Here is a 26,515-nt window from a genome sequence, read left to right as displayed (position 1 = left end):
GATAATTTAATCCATTTTAGAATAAGTCTGTAACGTAACAACATGTGTCGACCCTCAACACCTGGAGGGAACAACACACTGGAGTGGGAAGGAAAGATGGGAGAGAGAAGTGAGGGAGGTTGGAGGAAATACTTGTAGTCACCGTGCCTTTCTCCTCTTCTCGTCCTCCTCCTCTTTTTCCTCTGAGTACTATTAAAGGTTGAAATGAGACAAACCACAATCATTAATGCTTCATTCATTTATTTACTGATTGGAAAACCCCAAAATAACATTTTCAATTGTTTGGTCCCTCAAGGCTCAAATAGGTAGGGGTCAACAAAGGCTAAGTTGTTTATAAAGCTCTACTTTTTTGAACTAGTTCTTTGAGAAATTGAGCAGTAATAACTAACAAGCAGGAATACAGAAATATATATGTTTTTCTTTCATGGAAATAAATCTCACAATCATAGCATATCATTTAGCATTGCATGACTCCTAAACAAAGGTACATGTCATAGAATACAAAACCTCTAGAAGTACCAGTGCTGATTTAAATGTCTATGTTCTGCCTCAAAAGTGTCAACCAACAACCATGGAATCATTTGGTACAGTAGTTCTGAGAAACATGGAGATACGTATTAAAATTATTAATTGTCATGCAAACCTATGCACCGTAATGCATCAATGCATTGGACAGGCTACTTGTTCGTATACAAAAAGTATATGACCAGTGTCCCCAGTTACGTCTACACCGAATAAAAGACATAGACTACATTAGCTCCTCCAACATTGTGCTTGTATCTCACAACAAAGTAACTTTTTGTACAAATGTACTAATTTGTTCGCCCCTCTAGTCTTTTTCATTAAGTTGGTGTTATCACCCCCTTTCTTCCATCAATTCAACTAAATGGCAGAAATGATGCACTATTCCTCTAATTTCTGACAATAATCAGAAAATGTTAAGTAACCAGTAACCTCAAAGGCATCTGATCTTGTTTGTTCCTAAGATGACTGGCTGAAAGATCGGTCTTTTTCCTTCCTTGATGATGTTCCAACACCTCCATAAAGGCACCTGGTAATAACACAAAATGGTGCTGAAACATGTGAAGCCCCTGGGTTTCCCATGGTGACGTAATGTGCACTGATGTGTGGGCTAAGTGAAGGAGACAGAAAGGAAGGATATCACTAGCCTCTCCACGCTAGAAGACAAATTCAAGCCCTCTCACCACCTTTCATCTTGACCATTCTTTGTCTAATGAGGGAAAAGGTGCCTTCTGCCTGTGAGTCCACTCTGCTATAACAAGGAGCTGCCTGATCTCCATGTTAGAGGAAACAGATCTGATTCCCCAGGGCTGTGAAGTAGCACAATCACACCCAAACATAGGGAAATGACAGCTAGAAATATCTCCCTCTTTCCCAATTACAGAAACGCCTATCTTTATTGCAATGGCAGGTAGCCTAGCAGTTAGAGAGGCGAGCCAGCATCCGGAGGGTTGCCAGTTTGAGTCCCAGGTCTGCTGGGAAAAATCTGTCAGGACTGGAGCTGGCATCCGGAGGGTTGCTAATATCAAATCCTAGATGCCATTGCCTGTTGTTGTGCCCTTGATCAAGGGACTTAACTCCCCCACATCTGCTCCACAGGTGCCCAGTGTGGCAGCCCCCTGCTCCAACCTGTGTGTGTGTATATATATATATATATATATATATATATATATATATATATATATGTATGTGTGTGTGTACAGGTAACTGCCAAAATATAGGAAACACCAACATAAAGTGTCTTAATAAGGTGTTGGGCCACCATGAGGCAGAACAGCTTCAATGCACCTTGTCATAGATTCTACAAGGGTCTGGAACTCTTGGAGGGATGCCACATCATTCTTCCATGAGAAAGTCCATCATTTGGTGTTTTGTTGATGGTGGTGGAAAACACTGTCTCCCGCGCCGCTCCAGAATCTCCCATACTGTAAGAGTTAAATTGGGTTGAGATCTAGTGACTGAGACGGCCATGGCAAATGGTTCACATCGTTTTCCTGCTCATCAAACCATTCAGTCACCACTCGTGCCCTGTGGATGGGGGCATTGTCATTCTATGGGAGCGATTCCATGGTAGCCAAAATAATGGCCTCCCCAGCACTTTTATACATTTATTTATTTTAAATTGTTATTTAACTAGGCAAGTCTGATAAATGACCCTACGCATGCTTGGATGTTAATCGTTTAACTCAGAAACCACACCTGTGTGGAAGCATCTGCTTTCAATATACATTGAATCCATCATTTTGCAATTATCTGTATGTGTGTCTTTCGGGGGGGTTGGGATAAAGCAGAAGTCACATTTTGGTTGGACCTTGTGACCAATTGACCAATAAAGTGATCTTAATCTTAATTGTGTTATACCCTCAGCCAGAGACCATATTCAGCACCTTTTCCTGCAGCACTTTCCTCTAAACGTAAAGCAATAACTAGCTTCTGAGGAAACTGGGGATAAAGTTTACAGTAATGTACTGTTAAACCAAAGTTTATTTTGAATTTATGGTAACATACAGTACCTTTTATTACAGTAACTTACAGGTAACTGGCTGCCAGTAAGTTACCGTAAAAACAACAGGATTATTTTTACAGTTTGGGTCAGAGAGCTGGGAGCCGGAGCTGCTGACTGTAGCATGTGGGAGATGCAGCACACTCCCAGCCATTACACAGCTAAGTGCAAAATAGTTTCCAAGGTACTTCTGGAATGGGCATGCCATTCCTTGCCTTCTTTTGGCCCATAAAACATAATCTGATAATGTGGTTATACTTGAATGGCAGCATTGGGTGGCAAAGTCTACACAGAGGAAGTCAGAGGAGAAAATGTGGAATTTGTTCTGGTTTGGAAGTGCAGTCCTTATAGCCCAGGGGGATCGCTGCTGCGTTGTCTACTTTCACAGGAGGAGGGGGAAACAAAAGAATATAAGCAAACAAAAAAAGCCTGTTCGGTGAATCCATGCACGAGAAAGTATGAAGAAATTCAATGAACGCAAATGTCTGCGAGAGCAACATTGGCCCCATTCAAAGCCTTAATTTAAACTGTTACAGCTATAGACCTGCACTGACCAACACTGTTGGGGGGGGGCAAAGGAGCCTGCCTTTGATATGTGCGCCTAACAGAGTTGTCAGTAACACTATTGCGATCCCTTTATTTGCAGACAGGGTTTTTCTGGCACAGAAATTAGGCAAAAGCCTGGAATTTAACTCTCACCCTGGCCTCCTGTAAGCCACTTATTGTCACAAGCAGAAGAAATATAAGACGAGCATAGACACATTTAAATCAAATCTGTCAACAATAAATACAACGGTATTGAACAACATGTCCTAACAACCAGAACTTTTCTGGAAAGCAATTTTCCCCTTTAAGAACATCTTTGAATAGAAACATGAGTCCAGACATTCAGCGACAAGGACATTTGACGAAGGATAATGCTCTGATCCAGAGTGGACATGATGAGGCTGTAATTATATAAATGCTGTAATATAGTCAGTGTCCAAATTAGGAGAACCTCGGCCCTCGTCATATCCATTTAATGACAGCGTATGAGAAACAATTCATCTTCATCATCAAATCTATGGTCGACTGTTTTCTGTTCCTAGTACCATAGATTCTGATTCAAGTACATCAAGATTCAACAGAAATCTGTCCAAAAACATTCAATCATACATTACAATTTACAGGATTGCTTCAATTAATGACCAATACGGTACTGAAGTAGTAGATTACTATATTCATATGTCCCGAGAAACATGTGGACAATGTCAAATTTGGCTTCGAAAAAATATCAGGGAGACCTAATTATTTGTAAAACAATTATGACGACTTCAAGAGTCAAAATGCCACATGGAAAGAATTTGATATATGTCAATGGCCAAAGACAACAGAAATCCAGAGCCATATTTAAGAAATGAAGTGATGAAGTGATGTAAACATAGATAAACCTATTTTGATATTCAGCCAGGACTGGCCTAAAGGGCCCAGATAAACTTTGTATCCAGATCTTTAGATGTTTAATAGCACCTGGTTTCACAGTGGATAGACTAGTTCAGAGGGCATACTGGCTCTTAAAGGGAAAATCCACAGTTATTCTACTTTCTTTTCATTAATCGGCTGTTGATACAGTCCCAAAATGTTATTGGCCTTTCAAGAAGCAAAGCGTCATCTTGGCCGGTGACACTTTGCTTTTTGAAAGTCCAATATCTTGGAAACCGGACGGCTGACATGCAAAACATTTTGGTACTGTATCAACAGTGGACTAATGAAAAAAAATACCAAAGGATAGTTTGAGTGGTGTTTCCCTTTAACATCGTCACTTCTCTCAGAGGAGAAAGGAATCATAGCAGTCAGAGACACCACGGTACTGTAGACACTATCTAGGGGTGGATTCTTCAGCTAGCCTACATGACACTGTATAGTGTAGCCTGTTTTCATGTTACGGGTCTGGAACATGCTAATTCAGACAGATACAGAGTCATCGCAGTTACCTGGCGCAGACTGAAATCAAATCAAACACAAAGATCAGGGAGGAGTGGAGGAGGACTGGAGACATGCTACACTGGGCTGTGGTCGGGGGAGGCGTGAGTGACTGTCACCACACACTCAGTTACCGCCGCCGGGTCCTTTGTCCGTCGCAGGCCCGTGTACAGCCGCTCGTCCAGGGTGGCGCTCAGCTTGTCCGTCAGCTCGGCTGTGATGGTCTGTGGGCCGTAGCCCTTGACAGGGGGCTGGGGGGGCTCGTCAGGTGGCTCAGGGGGGTGTTCTGCCTGCGTAGTGTCCTCCTGGGGGTCGGGCTGCTCCCATAGCAGACCCTCTCTCTCCGGGGGAGGGGGAGGGGAACAGGACGCCATCCCTTTGTCGTCTGTGATGGTCACGGTGCTACTGCCACAGCTACTGCTGGGACTCTCTCTCCTGTCTCCTTCCTGTACCTCGGCACCTTCTGCCCCTCCCGCCACCACCGCCTCAGCCTTGGGCGTCAGGGGGGTGCTGGGGGTCCCCTCGCTGGCCTCCTCGTCAGGCGCACTGATGATGCGTGGAAGCGTGCTGTGGTAGCCTGTGTCCAGCGGGTAGTTGACGCTATCGCCACGTCGCAGGGGGGTCCGCTGCCTCTCAAAGGAGTGGTACTGGTAGCGAACGCCTGGGTCACTGTACTGCTTGTGGCGCTGCCACTGCTTGCGGAGGTGGATGCGCGACCGATGTTTCTTCGGCGTCTCCTGCTGGTCAAACTGGGGGTCGTGGCGGAGGAACTCGTGGAAGAGCGCGTCCGTCTTCTCGTCGATGCTGTAGTCACGGTGGTGAATTGATAAGGGGGGTTGGGGGTGCGGCTGCGGCTGCGCCTCTCGCGGGGTGAACATCTGACCGTACGGAGACCAGCCCAGGGGAGACCTGGCCGTTTCTATGGTCATGCCGCCCATTGCACCCGCCGGCGTCTCCTCGTCTGGCTCTTCCTCGAAGATGCGGGCCTCAAAGCTCTCAACCACTGTGCCAGTGCCCCCTGCACTGGTGAAGTAGTGTCTCTTCTCCAGGGCCGTCCTGTCTATACTGCCACTGCTGCCACTACTGCCAAACAGTCTCAGCTCCTCCGGCGCCCGTGATGGAGCCTCTATAGATGTATAGCCACTGTCCATCTGCATTAACTTACGGTTCCCTGACTCCCCGTCACTGCCCCTCTCTGACTCCACACTGTCATGCTTCCCCCCTTTCTCCTTCTCTCCCATCCCTTCATCCATGGGCAGCTCCACATCCCCCTCGGGCCCATCCCCGATGTCCTGGGAGAGGTAACTGGTTAGCCCCCCCCTCTTGGTCTGCCCCCTCAGAGAGCAGACACTGTCAGCATCGCTGCGGACAGAGTCCCTGTCATTGTTGTTGATCTGGTCTGAGGAGCCATACTGCTCCAGGGAGGCCCGGAGTGTCCAGATGTCTCTGTACAGGGCCTGGTGGTCTGATGCCGAGTTTTCCGGTCTACAGTCCCCCAGGCTCGCTGCCTCGTCCTGGGGCTCCGGGGACAAGCCGATCACCTCCAGCCCCTGGCCCCTGCTGCAGCTGGGTTCCACCACCACCTCCACCTCTAACCTGTGGTGACACACACAAATACGAAGACAGGCGCACGCACGCGCACACACACACACACACACACAGTACAAGAGTCAGTCACAAAGCACTCTCATGATGCCCATACACACATCTGATGTCTGATGTTTGCAGCCGCTATGATTACAAGTGGTCACCATGACTTGAAATGGTATTAGCATGTTTTCCACGAACCACTGAATTGCAATGCACCAATGTCATGTGCTTTGCAAATGTGTTGAATTTCCATACATTGTGATCTTACTGGTCACGGTTATTTAGGAGGAAAATGTTTTATTCGTACAATTTCCGAAAGCTAACCAAACAAAACATCATTACTTTTACGAGACGTGTTTGTGCCGTCATGTGCATTAGTAGCACAATTGAACTTATTTACATTTGTTTTTACCTACACTTGTATGTTGACTCCATATTGACGTTAAGGTTTTAAGTTTTGACTGACTTTTCTTAGAGGATGTACAATCATCGCAAATTGAATTATGAGGCGTTTCAGGCCCCAAAGTGAACGTAATTGTACATTCGCAAACTCCATTAAAAACGAGGGCTGAGGGCCTTACGTTGCAAACTTCCCTTGTTTGGCTAATCATTTGGACCGACAACAAATATGGCCGTGGGGATTCCCCCAAGGGCATAAGTGAGGGTAAGCGGACGAGGGTGTGTCTTTTATGAGTTGAAACGTAGTCATTGACCCTGACAACTATTCCTGTCCATGACATCACTCTGCATCAGCGATGGAATGGGCTAGCTTGTTAAGCAGCTGTGGGTAAAAGTTGCCAGTAGGCACAGATCAAGGATCAGCTTACTCTCCCCAAATCCTGACCTTAACAGGAAAAAATATGCAAAACTGACCTATCAGTATCTAGAGGCAACTGTGACGAATTCTACCGTTAAGGAGAGAGGCACTATCTACCGTAGTGATGACGGAGGCAAAGCAGTGGGGTGGAAGGATGGCGAGGGAATTAAAGATACCTGCCGAGGGAGGGTGGTGGCGTGGAGGGGGAGGAGTGGGGCAGGAGGCAGGCCGAGGCAGAGGGGCGGCAGGGGTGATAGGTGGCATCCTGGGTCCTGGCAATGTACTGGATGAGGTCAATGTGGTGGGCGTCGCTATCCTCCTGGTCCATGCTCTCGCTGGCAGCGCGCTGCCGCTGGAACTGCCTCCTCTTAGGGGACCCTGACACACAGAGACAGAGGACCTTAGACATTAGTCCGAGGGTACAGGGGGACATGGGATGGAAAATGACGTTGGCACAAACGTTCACCATAGTGAATGTTCAGCATATCTGAAGACAGCATAAACAATGGATCTGGAGGTGACATATGTGTCACAATGATGTCATGAAGAGATCCCAGCAGGCTTTGAGATATTTTAGGGGTGTTAGTCCTGTGTGCTCTGTTGTTCCCTGAGTATAGGGGAAGCGGGAAAGGGAGTGGTATGTGTGTTTGTGTATGAGGGGATCTGTGGGGTGGCTTCAGTTAGACTCACAATGCCTTGGAAGAGAAGAGCCCTACGTCATAAATCCATCTGTTAGAGTGTGAGCACAGTGTGAGAGCCCTGTGTACATGTTGGTGTGTTATTGTGCACTATGCACCTTGCCAGTCCGGTGAAGCCTCTGAAAGTGGGACCTCATTCTTAAGAGGCATTGTCTTTTTCCACAAGGGAACAGGAGCCGGTTTCCCAAAAGCATCTTAAGGCTAAGTTCATTGTGGTTCTAATGATGAACTTAGCCTTAAGATGCTTTTGTTAAACCAGGCCCAGATAGAAATAGAATTTGTACACTAAATCCAAAAAACAAACGATCATGTAAATCCAAGCTGATGCTCCATCAATCTGTACATAAGCATATCATCATAACATAATAATAGATATTAAAAGCCAATTGTCCTGTACCTCTGGTGTCCAGACTGGAGGCCCGCTGGCTGCTGTCTAGCTTCCACTTCTTGATCTTGAAGTATGGGCTGGCTCCCTCCAGGCTGGCGTGGCGCCTCAGCTTGGTGAAGAACTGCAGCACCGGGCCCTGCCCCACCCCTGCGCCAGGAGATGCACCTGTCACAGACGTCACCGACGCCCCTTCACTCAAAGACGGACTTCCCCCATTCCTGGAGCCAGACGCCATCACCTCAATCTGGGGGAGAGAGAGGGAGGGGATATAAAAGGGAGTTGTCCATATTGTGTGGACAACAATAAAATATGACAGATACTCTAAGGACAAATGGAAGTTGATATAAATGTGATTTTAATCTCTCTCTCTCCTTCCTCCCGAGGTTAAAAATTATACAATTTTCCATGCAACTGTTAACTTTCTCCCATCTACCACGGAGAGGGAGAGCGGGGCCGGTGAGCAGCCAGGAACGATGAGCAAATGTGGAGAGCAGCGGTGTCTGTAATCTCCCCTGACAAGGCTGTTCCGGAGGCTCTCCCTTATTTATCCATCATCCTCCACCACTCTTGTCATTAAGACAGAGAGACTAGGGACACTGTGGATGCACACTCCTTACTTCTCCTCTCACACATCAGAGGCTTCATAATAACCTCTTGGCTTCAATGTTCACTCAAGCTTAGTGTGTGCTACTGTGTGTGCAACACATTTGTATATTTGCAATCATGTCAAATCTCTATTTAAATGATCTAACTCCAATTTTATATGCACATTTCAAAGCTGATCCAAGAAATTAATAAAATAAAAATGATACTCTATTCAGACCCATCATACACATGATTAGTGGCTAACTGTATTCCATAGTAAAATGTTAATTAAAACATAAAGGTTTAGATTCAACCCAACAACGCTGTCATTCAGCCTGTCATATGTAGGTAGACACTTTGTATGTGATGATGAATAATTAACCGAGTCCCTTAACGTAGTGTTCAATATTACACCTAATTTTAAATGTGAATGGTTGATTGTTGGGTTGATTGACAGATAGGGGTAAGTGACTCACGCTGCTGGTGCTGGGCTCCTTGGGACCCGGTGCCAAGGGACTCTCACTGAAGCTGGTGTCCACCACCGAGTTAAGGGTGTCCCCAGGGAGGGCTGAACTGGGGCTGACACTGAGACTGGTCAATGCTGTCTGGGGCAGGGGACACAGTGGCCGTCGGGCACACAAAGGCGGCTACACACACAAACACACACAAATGCAAACATACGCGCAACACATGCACATACACATACACAGAATACACACCATCAAGGCAGGATACAAGGAGGATACAGATACACAGACTGAATTCTACATCGGTACTGGGAGAGGTCGTTGGCCTACTAGCTAGTGACAAATCAAGTTGAAGCAAGTCCATCGCAAAATGACTGAGAAACCTCAGACAATTGCAAAATCAATGTATATGGCCCATTGGAATGAGGAAGCAGAATTATCCATGGGCTGCATTTGATAGGCTTGATACATGTTGTGGGCCCCACATTGATGGATGACCTAATGGGCCCAGTCATGACTAATGATGTATCATTGCTAATAGCAGCACAGTAGACCGGCTGTCACCTGGAAGATGGAGAGGCTGGACTTGGCGGCGGGGCAGGTCGTCATGGCGATGCTGTTCTCAGATGACTCACACTCGTGGATGGTGACGATCTTGAGGGCCAGTGGTGGGATGTGGAGATGTGTGAGCCGCGCATTCTTCAGGTGGTGGAAGTCACCCTCAGTCAACGTAAATCTGAGGTGGAAAGGGGTTGAGAAACATAACAAACAGTTCAGAGAGTTGGAGGCTGACACAATAGAAGTGCTGATTTCAAGGAATATTATTCTCTTACTCCTTGGGACCTGCAGGGAGTGAAGGCTTTTCTTCTCAACTATCACTACACCTGATTTCACTAATCATCAAGTGTTTCATTTGTTGGATCAAGCCTTTTAGTACTGGGCAGGAACACACTGAGGAATTCTCACTTCAAACTCAAGGCTCAGCTGTATTGTGTATTTTGCCCTACAGAGTTTGTCTCAACCACATTTGCATATCAGAATGAGGTGGGGCTCAAACAAAGAATTAGGTCAGAGAGAGAGAGAGAGAGAGAGAGAGAGAGAGAGAGAGAGAGAGAGAGAGAGAGAGAGAGAGAGAGAGAGAGAGAGAGAGAGAGAGAGAGAGAGAGAGAGAGAGAGAGAGAGAGAGAGAGAGAGAGAGAGAGAGAGAGAGAGAGAGAGAGAGAGAGAGAGAGAGAGAGAGAGAGAGAGAGAGAGAGAGAGCATGAGTGGAGAAGGACTGCCTCTTCTCAATGAAGCCACGGAAGTTCAAGGCCGACCTAGGTACCGAAGGCATGGTTAGCAGAAAACAGGATCCTCCATTATAGTGAATGGAAAAATGGCAATCTTCATAGTCAATGTTTGTGTAAATAAAAAAACATTCAAAGACAATCATGGTACCAATAATTGATTAAAAAAAAAAAAACAGATATAAACTACATACACAAGTATGTGAACTAGAGGTCGACCGATTATGATTTTTCAACGCCGATACCGATTATTGGAGGACCAAAAAAAGCCGATACCGATTAATCGGACGATTTTATTTATTTATTTGTAATAATGACAATTACAACAATACTGAATGAACACTTATTTTAACTTAATATAATACATCAATAAAATCAAGTTAGCCTCAAATAAATAATGAAACATGTTCAGTTGGGTTTAAATAATGCAAAAGAAAAAAGTAAAAGTGCAATATGTGCCATGTAAGAAAGCTAACGTTTAAGTTTCTTGCTCAGAACATGAGAACATATGAATGCTGGTGGTTCCTTTTAACATGAGTCTTCAATATTCCCAGGTAAGAAGTTTTAGGTTGTAATTATTATAGGAATTATAGGACTATTTATCTCTATATGATCTGTATTTCGTATACCTTTGACTATTGGATGTTCTTATAGGCACTTTAGTATTGCCAATGTAACAGTATAGCTTCCGTCCCTCTCCTCGCTCCTACCTGGGCTCGAACCCGGAACACATCGACAACAGCCACCCTCGAAGCAGCGTTACCCATGCAGAGCAAGGGGAACAACCACTTCATGTCTCAGAGCGAGCTTGCCATTTCACATCGGTTACACCAGCCTAATCTCGGGAGTTGATAGGCTTGAAGTCATGCTTGAAGCACAGGTAAGAGCTGCTGGCAAAACGCATGAAAGTGCTGTTTGAATGAATGCTTACGAGCCTGCTGCTGCCTACCATTGCTCAGTCAGACTGCTCTATCAAATCATAGACTTAGTTAAAACATAATAACACACAGAAATACGAGCCTTAAGTCATTAATATGGTCGAATCCGGAAACTATCATCTCAAAAACAAAATGTTTATTCTTTCAGTGAAATACAGAACCGTTCCTTATTTTATCTAACGAGTGGCATCCCTCAGTCTACATATTCCTGTTACATTGCACAACCTTCAATGTTATGTCATAATTACGTAAAATTCTGGCAAATTAGTTCGCAACGAGCCAGGCGGCCCAAACTGTTGCATATACCCTGACTCTGCGTGCAATGAACGCAAGAGAAGTGACACAATTTCACCTGGTTAATTTTTCCCTGCTAACCTGGATTTCTTTTAGCTAAATATGAGGATTTAAAAATATATACTTCTGTGTATTGATTTTAAGGTTAGGTACACGTTGGAGCAACGCCAGTCCCTTTTCGCGAATGTGCACCGCATCGATTATATGCAACGCAGGACACGCTAGATAAACTAATAATATCATCAACCATGTGTAGTTAACTAGTGATCATGATTGATTGATTGATTGTTTTTTATAAAGATAAGTTTAATGCTAGCTAGCAACTTCCCTTGGCTTCTTACTGCATTTGCGTAACAGGCAGGCTCCTCGTGAGGCAGGTGGTTAGAGCGTTGGATTGGTTAACTGTAAACTTGCAAGATTGAATCCCCGAGCTGATATGGTAAAGATCTGTCGTTCTGCCCCTGAACAAGGCAGTTAACCCACTGTACCTAGGCAGTCATTGAAAATAAGAATGTGTTCTTAACTGACTTGCCTAGTTAAATAAAGGTGTAAAAAAAATACATCTGCCAAATCCGCGTCCAAAAATACCGATTTCTGATTGTTATGAAAACTTGAAATCGGCCCTAGTTAATCAGCCATTCCGATTAATCGGTCGACCTCGGACACACGTTCAAATTAGTGGATTTGGCTATTTCAGCCACATCGGTTGCTGACAGGTGTATAAAATCGAGCACACGGCCATGCAATCTCCATAGCAAACATTGGCCTTACTGAAGAGCTCAGTGACTTTCAATATATCACCGTCATAGGATGCCACCTTTCCAACAAGTCAGTTCCTAAAATTTCTGCCATGCTAGAGCTACCCCGGTCAACTGTAAGTGCTGTTATTGAGCAACAACGGCTCAGACGCAAAGTGGTAGGCCACACAAGCTCACAGAACGGGACAGACGAGTGCTGAAGTGTGTAAAAATCGTCTGTCCTCGGTTGCAGCAGTCACTAGCGATTTGAAACTGTCTCTGGAAGCAACGTCAGCACAAGAACTGTTCATTGCAAGCTCCGTGAAATGGGTTTCCATGGCCGAGCAGCCGCACACAATCCTAAGATCACCATGCACAATGTCAAGCATCGGTTGGAGTGGTGTAAAGCTTGCCGCCATTGGACTCTGGAGCAGTGGAAACACGTTCACTAGAGTGATGAATCACGCTTCACCATCTGGCAGTCCGATGGACAAATCTGGGATTGGCGGATGCCAGGAGAACGCTACCTGCCCGAATGCATAGTGCCAACTGTAAAATTTGGTGGAGGAGGAATAATGGTCTGGGGCTGTTTTTCATGGTTCGGGCTAGGCCCCATAGTTCCAGTGAAGGGAAATCTTAACGCTACAGCATACAATGACATTCTAGACAATTCTGTGCTTCCAACTTTGTCGCAACAGTTTGAGGAAGGCCCTTTCCAGTTTAAGCATGACTATGCCCCCTGTGCACAAAGCGAGATCCATAAAAAAAAAAATGGTTTCTTGAGATCGGTATGGAAGAATTTGACTGGCCTGCACAGAGCCCTGACCTCAACTCCATCGAACACCTTTGGGATGAATTGGAATGCCGACTGCGAGCCAGGCTTAATTGCCCAACATCAGAGCCCAAACTTACTAATGCTCGTGGCTGACTGGAAGCAAGTCCGCACAGCAATGTTAGAACATTTAGTGGGAAGCCTTCCCAGAAGAGTGGAGGCAAAGGGGGGACCAACTCCATATTAATGCCCATAATTGTGGAATGAGATGTTTAACGAGCAGGTGTCCACATACTTCTGGTCATGTAGCGTATGTCCTTAAACCAATTAATAAAAAAATAAAAAAAATTGCACAAAGAGGAAGTAATAAGGATAATTTATTTGCTAATGGCAGCCTGTAGTACTCCGGTCGCCCTTCAACTTGATTTACTCATTGAGAGGGGGTAGCACTGTGCTAGCCTGCAACGTCACTTCCTAGAGTAGCTCAAACTGCACGTTATCAAAGATTGTCAATTACAGTGCCTTGCGAAAGTATTCGGCCCCCTTGAACTTTGCGACCTTTTGCCACATTTCAGGCTTCAAACATAAAGATATAAAACTGTATTTTTTTGTGAAGAATCAACAACAAGTGGGACACAATCATGAAGTGGAACGACATTTATTGGATATTCCCATCAATTTTAACCATCTTCCCTGTCCCTGCTGAAGAAAAGCAGGCCCAAACCATGATGCTGCCACCACCATGTTTGACAGTGGGGATGTTGTGTTCAGGGTGATGAGCTGTGTTGCTTTTACGCAAAACATAACGTTTTGCATTGTTGCCAAAAAGTTCAATTTTGGTTTCATCTGACCAGAGCACCTTCTTCCACATGTTTGGTGTGTCTCCCAGGTGGCTTGTGGCAAACTTTAAACAACACTTTTTATGGATATCTTTAAGAAATTGCTTTCTTCTTGCCACTCTTCCATAAAGGCCAGATTTGTGCAAGATTGTTGTCCTATGGACAGAGTCTCCCACCTCAGCTGTAGATCTCTGCAGTTCATCCAGAGTGATCATGGGCCTCTTGGCTGCATCTCTGATCAGTCTTGAGCTGAAAGTTTAGACGGATGGACAGGTCTTGGTAGATTTGCAGTGGTCTGATACTCCTTCCATTTCAATATTATCGCTTGCACAGTGCTCCTTGGGATGTTTAAAGCTTGGGAAATCTTTTTGTATCCAAATCCGGCTTTAAACTTCTTCACAACAGTATCTCGGACCTGCCTGGTGTGTTCCTAGTTCTTCATGATGCTCTCTGCGCTTTTAACGGACCTCTGAGACTATCACAGTGCAGGTGCATTTATACGGAGACTTGATTACACACAGTTGGATTGTATTGTCTCATCGCCCGCACCAGCAACTCCTGCGGCGGGCCGGGCGCAGTGCACGCTAACCAAGGTTGCCAGGTGCACGGTGTATCCTCCGACACATTGTTGCGGCTGGCTTCCGGGTTGGATGCGCGCTGTGTTAAGAAGCAGTGCGGCTGGTTGGGTTGTGTATCGGAGGACGCATGACTTTCAACCTTCATCTCTCCCGAGCCCGTACGGGAGTTGTAGCGATGAGACAAGATAGTAGCTACTACAACAATTGGATACCACGAAATTGGGGAGAAAAAGGGGTAAAATTCAAAAAAAAAAAAATAATTCTACATGCAAATTAGCAATTGCATTTTTTGTTGACCAAATTCGACACAAAAAAAATCTAAACTTCGTGGGCTTATTTTCGTGGACAGATTTTGGGCTTAAACCTCTCGCTTCACTTCTTCCTCTCTGATTTTATGTCTCCCTGAGAAGCCATCATAAACGACATTTGGTTTCAATGCGCTATTGAGGCTTCACATAGGAATGAATGGTGTCATGTGATCGATGGCTTTGTCCATTCATATATTCAGTCATTGGATCATACATAATACATTGTGAAAGTAGGCTACACTGCACAATTATGTTTTGCGAGTATGTCTGCATTTTGGAAATCCTTTCTATGAATAATGTGTGTATGATGCATTTTCAGTACATCAGTCCCTATTATTATAAAGCATCATAACAGCTCTTCCAACTGCCTTTATAATGTATTACACAGATGGCTCTTACAAAGTGTCTCCATAATGTCTTCTAATGTAAGAGCGAATCTTTTCACGGGTTTTAAACACACAAACAACTTGTTGCTAAGGCCGTCGTTGTATTATATTGTAGAATATGAGTGTATTCAGAGTAGTCAACTGCGGGGGAGTGAGTGGGTGTCTGGCGGAGGAATCTGTCTGACCTACGGCCTTTCTCCTGGGCCTTCTTGCCGTGGTCGAAGAGTGCCACCTCATTGAAAGAGACTCGGCGGCCACCGTGGGTGCCTGTGGACAGGAAGCGCTCTGTCTCCATGTCCACGTGGGAGCTGGCGGCCGATAGGCAGTCTGACTCGTCTACACGGATGGTGATCTGTCCTGGGGGGGGGGTGAGAGAGGGAGGGAGGTCAGGGTCTGGCGGAAGGTTGGTCTCAGGAAGAATCGAACCTATGATCCAGGCAAGCACCATGCTAAGTTGTGTGCATGTGTATATGTATGACATGCACTTTTCAAAATAGAACTTTGTTTGTTCTAATATATTCAGGACAAAGCAGATCTGATATTGTGTACTAAATGTCCCTTGCCTTAGGTAATTACTTTGTCTCACTTAATGAATGTAAATGTACTCCCGAATGATCATACCCAGGAGAGAGCTGAGATCCTCAGATAAACCACATTGAAATGTCTGTATATACAGTGCATTCGGAAAGTATTCAGAGCCCTTGACTTTTCCCACATTGTTACGTTACAGCCTTATTCTAAAATCAACTAAATTGTTTTTTTCTCATCATCAATCTACACACTATCTCATACTGAGAAAGCAAAAACAGTTGATTTTGTTGTCTGCAAATGAAGCCAAAAATAAAATAAAAAACAAAGAAATATCACATTTACATAAGTATTCAGACCCTTTACTCAGTTCTATGTTGAAGCACCTTTGGCAATGATTATAGCCGCAAGTCTTCTTGGGTAGAAGCATGTGTTTCATGTGTTTCAGGAATAAGGAAGTGGATGGCAAACTTTCTACTTTTAAACTCGGACAAAACAGAGATGCTTGTTCTAGGTCCCAAGAAACAAAGAGATCTTCTGTTGAATCTGACAATTAATCTTAATGGTTGTACAGCCGTCTCAAATAAAACTGAAGGACCTCGGCATTACTCTGGACCCTGATCTCTCTTTTGAAGAACATATCAAGACTGTTTCAAGGACAGCTTTTTTTCTATCTACGTAACATTGCAAAAATCTGAAACTTTCTGTCCAAAAATGATGCAGAAAAATTAATCCATGCTTTTGTCACTTCTAGGTTATACTACTGCAATGCTCTACTTTCCGGCTACCCGGATAAAGCACTAAATAAACTTCAGTTAGTGCTAAATACGGCTGCTAGAATCCTGACTAGAACCCAAAAATGTGATCATATTACTCCAGTGCTAGCCTCCCTACACTGGCTTCCTGTCAAGGCAAGGGCTGATTTCAAGGTTTTACTGCTAACCTACAAAGCATTACATGGGCTTGCTCCTACCTATCTCTCTGATTTGGTCCTGCCGTACATACCTACACGTACGCTACGGTCACAAGACGCAGGCCTCCTAATTGTCCCTAGAATTTCTAAGCAAACAGCTGGAGGCAGGGCTTTCTCCTATAGAGCTCCATTTTTATGGAATGGTCTGCCTACCCATGTGAGAGACGCAAACTCGGTCTCAACCTTTAAGTCTTTACTGAAGACTCATCTCTTCAGTGGGTCATATGATTGAGTGTAGTCTGGCCCAGGAGTGGGAAGGTGAACGGAAAGGCTCTGGAGCAACGAACCGCCCTTGCTGTCTCTGCCTGGCCAGTTCCCCTCTTTCCACTGGGATTCTCTGCCTCTAACCCTATTACAGGGGCTGAGTCACTGGCTTACTAGGGCTCTTTCATACCGTCCCTAGGAGGAGTGCGTCACTTGAGTGGGTTGAGTCACTGATGTGATCTTCCTGTTTGGGTTGGCGCCCCCCTTAGGTTGTGCCGTGGCTGAGATCTTTGTGGGCTATACTCGGCCTTGTCTCAGGATGGTAAGTTGGTGGTTGAAGATATCCCTCTAGTGGTGTGGGGGCTGTGCTTTGGCAAAGTGGGTGGGGTTATATCCTTCCTGTTTGGCCCTGTCCAGGGGTGTCCTCGGATGGGGCCACAGTGTCTCCTGACCCCTCCTGTCTCAGCCTCCAGTATTTATGCTGCAGTAGTTTGTGTCTCGGGGGGCTAGGGTCAGTTTGTTATATCTGGAGTACTTCTCCTGTCCTATCTGTTGTCCTGTGTGAATTTAAGTATGTCCTCTCAAATTCTCTCTTTCGGAGGACCTGAGCCCTAGGACCATGCCTCAGGACTACCTGACATGATGACTCCTTGCTGTCCCCAGTCCACCTGGCCGTGCTGCTGCTCCAGTTTCAACTGTTCTGCCTGTGATTATTATTATTTGACCATGCTGGTCATTTATGAACATTTGAACATCTTGGCCATGTTCTGTTATAATCTCCACCCGGCACAGCCAGAAGAGGACTGGCCACCCCACATAGCCTGGTTCCTCTCTAGGTTTCTTCCTAGGTTTTGGCCTTTCTAGGGAGTTTTTCCTAGCCACCGTGCTTCTACACCTGCATTGCTTGCTGTTTGGGGTTTTAGGCTGGGTTTCTATCATATATCAGCTGATGTACGAAGGGCTATATAAATAAATTTGATTTGATTTATGACGCTACAAGCTTGGCATACCTGAATTTGGGGAGTTTCTCCCATTATTTTCTGCAGATACTCTCAAGCTCTGTCAGGTTGGATGGGGAGCGTCACTGCACGGCTATTCTTTAGGTCTCTCCAGAGATGTTCGATTGGGTTCAAGTCCGGGCTCTGGCTGGGCCACTCAAGTGTATTCAGAGACTTGTCCCGAAGCCACTTCTGCGCTGTCTTGGCTGTGTGCTTAGGGTCATTGTCCTGTTGGAAGGTGAAGCTTCGCCCCTGTCTTAGGTCCTGAGCGCTCTGAAGAAGGTTTTCATCAAGGATCTCTGTACTTTGCTCCGTTCCCAGTCCCTGCCACTGAAGACATCCCCACAGCATGATGCCGCCGCCACCATGCTTCACCGTAGGGATGATGCCAGGTTTCCTCCAGACGTGACGCTTGGCATTCAGGCCAAAGAGCTCAATCTTGGTTTCATCAGACCTTTTAGGTGCCTTTTGGCAAACTCCAAGCGGCCTGTCATGTGCCTTTTCCTGAGGAGTGGATTCCGTCTGGCCACTCAACCATAAAGGCTTCATTGGTGGAATGCTGCAGAGATGGTTGTCCTTCTGGAAGGTTCTCCCATCTCCACAGAGGAACTCTGGAGCTCTGTCAGAGTTACCATTGGGTTCTTGGTCACCTCCCTGACCAAGGTCCTTCTCCCCCGATTTCTCAGTTAGGCCGGGGGCGGCCAGCTCTAGGAAGAGTCTTGGTGGTTCCAAGCTTCATCCATTTAAGAATGATGGAGGCTACTGTGTTCTTGGGGACCTTCAATGATGCATAATTTTTTTGGTACCCTTCCCCAGATCTGTGCCTCGACTCAATCCTGTCTTGGCGCTCTACAGACAATTCCTTTGACCTCATGGCTTTTTTTTCTCTGACATGCACTGTCAAATGTGGGACCTTATATAGACAGGTATGTGCCTTTCCAAATCATGTCCAATCAATTGAATATACCACATGTGGACTCCAATCAAGTTGTGGAAACATCTCAAGGATGATCAATGGAAACAGGATGCACCTGAGCTCAATTTCAAGTCTCATAGCAAAGGGTCTGAATACTTATGTAAATAAGATATTTAATTAAAACATTTTTTTTTTACTGTTTTTGCTTTATCATTATGGGATATTGTGTGTAGATTGATGAGGGGGAAAAATTGAATGAATTTTAGAATAAGGCTGTAACGTAACAAAATGTGGAGAAAGTCAAGGGCTCTGAATACTTTCCGAATGCACTGTACATGGCATGACTGCGTACTGTAGCAGAGGAGCATGGCTTCACTTTGACAGAACCTTTTGTTCTTGGGTTAGTACAGTACATGGCAATATGGCCAATGCCCATGGGTGTTTACTGGAGACGACAAAGAAACCCTGATGGAGGCAAGCCGAAACATTTGTGACTTTAAATCAATAATTTGCATTGAAGCAAGAGTATTTTATTCAGCTTCTATACATTCTTTTTTACAAGTGCTGACAAATGAGGAACAGGGGTTTTTGATTTACCATGTACTGGCTGAGACTCCTCCATGTAGCTGGTGTTGGTTTTCTCAGGGTCATCGCTGGCCCTGCAGCACAGAGGAGCACCGATCAATGCACATACATCTTTACCCCTGAAGTCTATAGCTACGTCTCAAATCACACCCTATTTTGTAAGTAGTACACAACTTCTGACCAGAGTCTCATCAAAAGTTGTGCCCTACATCTAGAATAAGGTGTCATTTGAAATATGGCCATATGCTTAGCCCTAGGCTGTAGGTGAGCTGACAGGAGCACATAGAGAGGACAAACATACTCTCACAGCAAGGTCAATCTGACTAGTAGCAGCATAATCAATGCACATGTAAATCATGTCAGGTGACATGGAAGCCTTCAGGGAAAATGGGCCTCTTGACCTCTTCAGTAGAGAATGGGATGTCAGTTCTATACTATGGGTTCTTTCTAATACTAATATAGAGTATTATTTTGACTAATACATATTACAAATTAGATCTCTATTAATGCCTACTATGATACAAATGAAATATATGCAGTTCTCTTCGTTATAACTTCTCTAAGTGGAGGAATTCTCCCTATTATATCTGTAATTGCCCTAAACTCACTGATGCACTGTGTTTTTGACTCCCACCACAGCCTTATTCTGGAGCAGTAGAGCAGCTGAGATCTCTTCTCTGTCAGAGTGTCTGTGGTTCCTTTAGGCTATATTAGAATGCTGATCATCGACTACAGCTCAGCATTTAACACCATAGTACCCTCCAAACTCGTCATCAAGCTCGAGACCCTGGGTCGCGACCCCGCTCTGTGCAACTGGGTCCTGGACTTTCTGCCCCAGGTGATGAGGGTAGGTAACAACATCTCCACCCCGATGATCCTCAACACTGGGGCCCCACAAGGGTGTGTTCTCAGCCCCCTCCTGTACTCCCTGTTCACCCACGACTGCATGGCCATGCACGCCTCCAACTCAATCATTGAGTTTGCAGACGACACTACAGTGGTAGGCTTGATTACCAACAACGATGAGACAGCCTACAGAGAGCAGGTGAGGGCCCTCGGAGTGTGGTGTCAGGAAAATAACCTCACACTCAATGTCAACAAAACAAAGGCGATGATTGCGGACTTCAGGAAACAGCAGAGGGAGCAGCCCCCTATCCACATCGACGGGACAGTAGTGGAGAAGGTGGAAAGTTTTAAGTTCCTCGGCGTACGCATCACGGACAAACTGGAATGGTCCACCCACACAGACAGCATGGTGAACCTCAGGAGGCTGAATTTTTTTTGGCTTGTCACCAAAAACACAAACTTTTACAGATGCACAATCGAGAGCATCCTGTCTGGCTGTATCATTGCCTGGTACGGCAACTGCTCCGCCCACAACTGTAAGGCTCTCCAGAGGGTAGTGACGTCTGCACAACGTATCACCGGGGGAAAACTACCTGCCCTCCAGGACAACAACCACCCTAGCCACTGCCTGTTCACCCCGCTATCATCCAGAAGGCGAGGTCAGTACAGGTGCATCAAAGCGGGGACCGAGAGACTGAAAAACAGCTTCTATCTCAAGGCCATCAGACTGTTAAACAGCCATCACTAACATTGAGTGGCTGCTGCCAACATACTGACTCATCTCTAGCCACTTTAATAATTAAAACATTTATGTAATAAATGTATCACTAGCCACTTTAAACAATGCCACTTTATATAATGTTTACATACCCTACATTACTCATCCCATATGTATATACTGTACTTTATAGCATCTACTGCATCTTGCCTGTGCCGTTCGGCCAACGCTCATTCATATATTTTTATGTACATATTCTTATTCATTCTTTTACACTTGTGTGTAGTGAGGTAGTGAAATTGTTAGGTTAGATTACTTGTTAGATATTACTGCATGGTCGGAACTAGAAGCACAAGCATTTCATTACACTCACATTAACATCTGCTAACCATGTGTATGTGACAAATCAAATTTGATTTGATATTTCAGTAAAAAGGCACGAGGGCGTGTGGTATATGGCCAATATACTACGGCTAAGGGCTGTTCTTAGGTACGACGCAACACAGATGACTTATTGCTATTATAAACTGGTTACCAACGTAATTAGAGTAGTACAAATACATGTTTTGTCATACCTGTGGTTTAAGATCTGATATACAATCAGCATTCAGGGCTCAAACCACCCAGTTCATAATATCTGTGTGAGAATGACTTGAGGGATTTCTCTGGCTGCCCGGCGCTGTGCTTTCATTTCCTCTCTCTCTGTCTGTGTCTGTGTGTGTGTGTGTGTGTGTGTGTGTGTGTGTGTGTGTGTGTGTGTGTGTGTGTGTGTGTGTGTGTGTGTGTGTGTGTGTGTGTGTGTGTGTGTGTGTGTGTGTGTGTGTGTGTGTGCTGCAGCTAGAGCTTATGACAGTGTGAGACGCAAAATGAATCAGCGTTGATGGCTGCTATGAAATCTCATTACACTCATCATTTGTACCAGTCTGCACTACTCTACCCCGGCCAGCCTGCAGCCTGCCACTGCCTGACTCTGTTGCTGGGTACTGAAAAGAGGGGCGCATGGAAATGGAGTAAACATATCATATACAAATAGAAGTCTGTATCTCTCAGACATAACAACAAAGGTGCTATTTCTAAATGAAGACGATTAAAAATAACTTACAAATGAATATAACGATGTTTCCATGTTAGATCAACAATGGTCTGTAGACAGACAATAGAACTCAATAATAAAGGAATGCACTGTAGTCTTTTTACCATACTTACAACATGCATTGTTACATCTCTGCATGCACTCTTTATGTCAGAGGGATGGACACGTGTGCATACAGGATTTGAATGGTCTCCATCTCACTCATAGACATGCATAGTCACTAAACCATGCATACTAGTGCCGTGGTTACTGTACCACCAACGGAATTTTACTCTGCCCGGAGTACCCTCTCATGTGCATTTTACCACTAAGCCTATGGTCTCATGAGTCTTCTCAAGTACCCCGTGTGGATAGGCCAAGTACCCCTGGTTGGGAACCACTGGACTAGTGGTCTGACCTGGCATGGCGGCAGTCTCCATCACAGCAACGTCTGCAGATGATCAGCAGGACAGACAGCAGGACCAGTGTTCCCCCCAGGAAGATGGACAGGAGCACCAGCAGTAGGATGTAACCATCCTGTTGTTTACCAGGCTCAAATGGGACCCCCTGGAAAAAACATGGGAGAGAGGATGAGGGAAAGCAGGAACTGTAGAGACTAGAGACAAAGCTGTAGGGATGTGAAGGACTGATGGAAGAATGGAATATAATAGAACTAATCAAGGTGGTTAAACCAGGGATAAAAAAGAAAATAACCCTTGGAACTTTAAAACATGCCCCCCTTCAGACAATTACATTTAATCTCCATATATTATTCAATCTATTGTTTCAGATTGAGGTTTGGTAGATCATACCCTGCCTGTGTGTCATGCTACTGTGGTTAGCGGTGAGTGGGTGGAGGGAGAGTATGCACAGGTGTGCTCATTGTTCTGGGGTTGAGATGATAAGTGCACGGCTATAAGATCCTGAGAGGTATGGGGGTTTACTGAGAGGGAGACGGGGCCGGAAACCTGAGTCACAAAGACTGTGTGTGTGTGGAGGGAAGAGAAGAGAAAAAACACAGAGCCATGCATCTTCCCCATGAACATCAAAGCCCAGAGAGAAGCCACTTGTAGAAGGGCCTCTTGGCTAACTGTTCCCCTGGTCCCTTTGTGAGCAGGCTTTTCAGGTGAGACAAGGCAGCAGGAGCGCTAAATGGAAGAAAAAAGCAACACTGCACTTCTCTACACTTCCCTCTGTAACAGCTTTTCTTTTAATTGCTTTATCTTGTTAGAGAGCAATTATTACACTCCATACATACTTCTTTCTACCTATTGCGTAAGACCAGGAATGGTTAGACTGATCACAAAAAAAGCCACATCTCAGTCAGGAAGTGTTCGGATGTGAAAAACACACAATGCTATGAGAAAGGCCTCCCTAAACAGCCCACTGGGCAGAGGCATTACTTTACCAATTACAGCATGCAGCTTAAAGCCATTGATTTACCCCCACTGGTTTGTGCACCATGAATCTATAAACGCCACAGAGGTATTTATCCATTGGGGCATGTGCTATTAACCTGTCTGCACCTAAGACAGGAAAAAAATGCTCTGATGGGTGGGCTGGAACTGACTGAATACAAAAGGGAGGATATTTTAGGGTGTCTAGCTGTCTGACAAAGACACAGTTTAGAGTTTATCAAAACTGTCAGACTCTGAATGAGGTTGGACTCGATATAATTATGTGTAGTCTATCTAAAAGCTTTTGGATCAGCCAAGGCAGAACAACTTTTCCACTGGCCAGATAGTAAAATGTTACCTTGCCAACAGCACATCAAGTCACTCTGGCCCTAGGGTGTGTGCTGTGTGTGGGTAATTTAAAAGTTAACATAGCTGAGCATTGGCATCTGCTCTGTTGATGCCCTACTATCAAAACAACTAGCTAGTTCAATCAGAAACTAATTTCTGCAGCTTCTTTGATCCATTGCATTGTTAGATGCAAACCACTCAAGAGAAGCAGCAGTACACAGCTGTTTTACAGTGGTATGCTGCTCATGTACATCTGTTTAATACCACAGACACATAGTAACCAAGATTAACAACTGTACCATACACTCAGTAATATGCATGTTACCCCAGCATTAATGACCGCTGACACTGATGTCAGATTGTAAATTCTCTAAAAGGGGATATTAAACTCGAGATTAGATCAGGGATTCAATTATTTCAGGCACAGACCAGGATGTTCTCTCTATTAGCCAGTCAGGCTGTATAGAAGGAGAACACAGTCACCTCGAGCATTTAGCAGAGCACACACAAACACACAGGCACGCACACACGGCTCACACACAACGGAAGGAGGATGAGGAGGGGGTCTTGGCAATGACTTACGGTGGAGTTCTCGGTGAGGTTGATCCAGACGGTAGACTCATTGCTCATGGTCCAGGCGAGCGTGAGCGTCCCCCTGAGACAACAGACAACAGGAAGTTAGGAAGCTCCCAGAACACACCACAAAACACTCCACAGAGATTTGGATACCGGTTCTGCTCTCCTCACTGACAGACATGCAGTCAGAACACAGGCAGCTGGGTAGAAATGTTTGTTTGATATCGCAGATATCTTCTGTAAATATATCTGCAGATACTTGTTCCTCTTTAAAATAATTTATGAATATGCAGAAAAGCAAAACATAATAATGCAAGCCAGTCATAGGCCAACTTTATCAACCTGTTAGAAAAGTGTCTTTTAAACTGAACAAACACAGTAAAGAACATATACCAATATACATGTACATATACTGTAACTTCACATATTTGTCCATACATGAATGACTATAAATGTCAACATTTCCAGGCATGAGAGCAGAACCAAAACTAGCTTGTGCCTGCTGAATGGTAAAAGAGTCATTAGCCAGGCAGCCTAGCATCCATGTAAATTTCTCTCTCTCTCTCTTCTCTCTCATCACATTACTGTGAGATAGCTGTGGTGGTCCAACAGCTGAGGCCTGATGCGTTCCCTCACACACAGCAGATCATAGCCATTACTGCTTCCGACCACACTGCATACAGTGTACACACACACGCACACACACACACGCACCTGACATGTGCTGAAGCTGCCTGTCGGAGTGTCTTACCCTGATGGAGGGCTGTGTGCAGCAGCTCTGGATGTTGATGTCTCCCTGCTCAGATCTTCCTCAGCTCCCTTGCTGCATTCTCAGCCTGCCTCTGCCCACCCACCTGGCTGGCCAGCCTCCTCAGGGCTATTTTGTCCTCTCAACATAGGCTTGCCTAGACTCTGACCAGAAGCTCAGCTGCTTAGGAAGCAACAACAACAAGGCATCTGCAATCAAACATGGGCCTGGTTCCCAAGTAGGTGGGCCTATGCCCTCCCAAGCCCACCCATGGCTGTGCCTCTGCCCAGTCATGTTTCATAGATTAGGGCCTAAAGAATGTATTAAAATTGACTGATTTCCTTACATGAACTGTAACTCAGTAAAATCGTTGAAATTGTTGCATGTTACTTTTATATTCTGCCTATATGTTAAGTAGCCTACTGTAAAACCATGCATGCAAATAAGTCACTCATTATTTATAGTTCACCACCTGTCTGAATGCTGTTACATGCATAATCATCCATGATGTCTATGATTTACAGTGTGACTGCTCAATTGACTGCTTTGGTGGTAGTAAACTGAAAATGATTATTGATAATTCTCCACTAGTCTTTTACACCTCATATCAGCCTTCTCTTCTCTCCCTGGATCTGCTGCATTCCTCATAAACTGCTACGCAATAGACATTTCAAAATACTTTGAATCCCAAATGTTACCTTATGTTGTTTGCCTTTGTTGTTATAAAGATCACATAACATCTGAATTGATCGTCTCTTTCTGATATTTCCTTTGTACAGTCCATGACGTTGGGATGAATTGGTTTTGATCAACAGAAAAGTATAGCGATCGCTAATAGCGTATCGACTGTATATTCCTATAGCAAGAACGCGTCTCTGTGCGTGCCTGATAATATACAGGCTATTCTATTCTATTGTATATTTGATTATATTTATGTCAAATAATTTTAGAAAAACGGCCCTTGCGTTGCCAGCTGTTTCCATTCTTTCTACATGGACTGTATATCACCGATTTAAACTGGTATTCAATGAAAATAGTGAGATGGATTTTGAAATCTTCATGCGGGCAGTAATCGATTAAATAGAATACTAAAATCTCCTGATTTTAATGTGGAACCGATAGGCTAAGGTTTGATGTCCATCACAAACGTGAATTTGTAAAAAAAAAAATAAAGAAATGCCACTCACCTAATTAAAATTGAGGTGGTCCATGTGAGGGAACTTAGGCAGAAGCCAATAGCGCCAAAACCTTCGCCGAACACTTAAAGTCTGATTTAAAAGCAAAAACTATTTATGAATGAAACCCTATGGCTGAAGCCACACCCACCACCCGGGACGCACCACGTGACGTAAGTGATTGAAGAGCTGGAGGAGGCGTGCGCTGAAGATCATCAGCATCCATCCCTTCAAAGGTAGGCTGTTTGGGGGAGGGTAGGAG

At 44.9% G+C, this 26,515-nt stretch overlaps 1 protein-coding gene across 1 annotated transcript; it reads right to left on the bottom strand.

The window, feature by feature from the left end:
- Positions 1 to 227: 227 nt before the first annotated feature.
- On the bottom strand, positions 228 to 26,498 carry LOC110507802 (voltage-dependent calcium channel beta subunit-associated regulatory protein). Its single transcript, XM_021588109.2, has 11 exons — positions 26,266 to 26,498; positions 25,082 to 25,258; positions 24,337 to 24,409; positions 22,428 to 22,576; positions 19,386 to 19,447; positions 15,355 to 15,526; positions 9,596 to 9,767; positions 9,041 to 9,211; positions 7,989 to 8,223; positions 7,070 to 7,271; positions 228 to 6,082 (listed from the first exon to the last, which is right to left on the bottom strand). Exons 3-11 carry the CDS (start codon positions 24,382 to 24,384, stop codon positions 4,564 to 4,566), a joined length of 2,730 nt encoding a protein of 909 aa, XP_021443784.2. The 5' UTR covers positions 24,385 to 24,409; positions 25,082 to 25,258; positions 26,266 to 26,498; the 3' UTR covers positions 228 to 4,563.
- Between the last annotated feature and the right edge of the window lie 17 nt (positions 26,499 to 26,515).

This window comes from Oncorhynchus mykiss, chromosome 1 (assembly GCF_013265735.2).
Source record: "Oncorhynchus mykiss isolate Arlee chromosome 1, USDA_OmykA_1.1, whole genome shotgun sequence".
Taxonomy (NCBI): domain Eukaryota; kingdom Metazoa; phylum Chordata; class Actinopteri; order Salmoniformes; family Salmonidae; genus Oncorhynchus; species Oncorhynchus mykiss.
The sequence above is the reverse complement of the archived record's forward strand: the minus strand, read 5'-3'. Positions and strand labels throughout refer to the sequence as shown.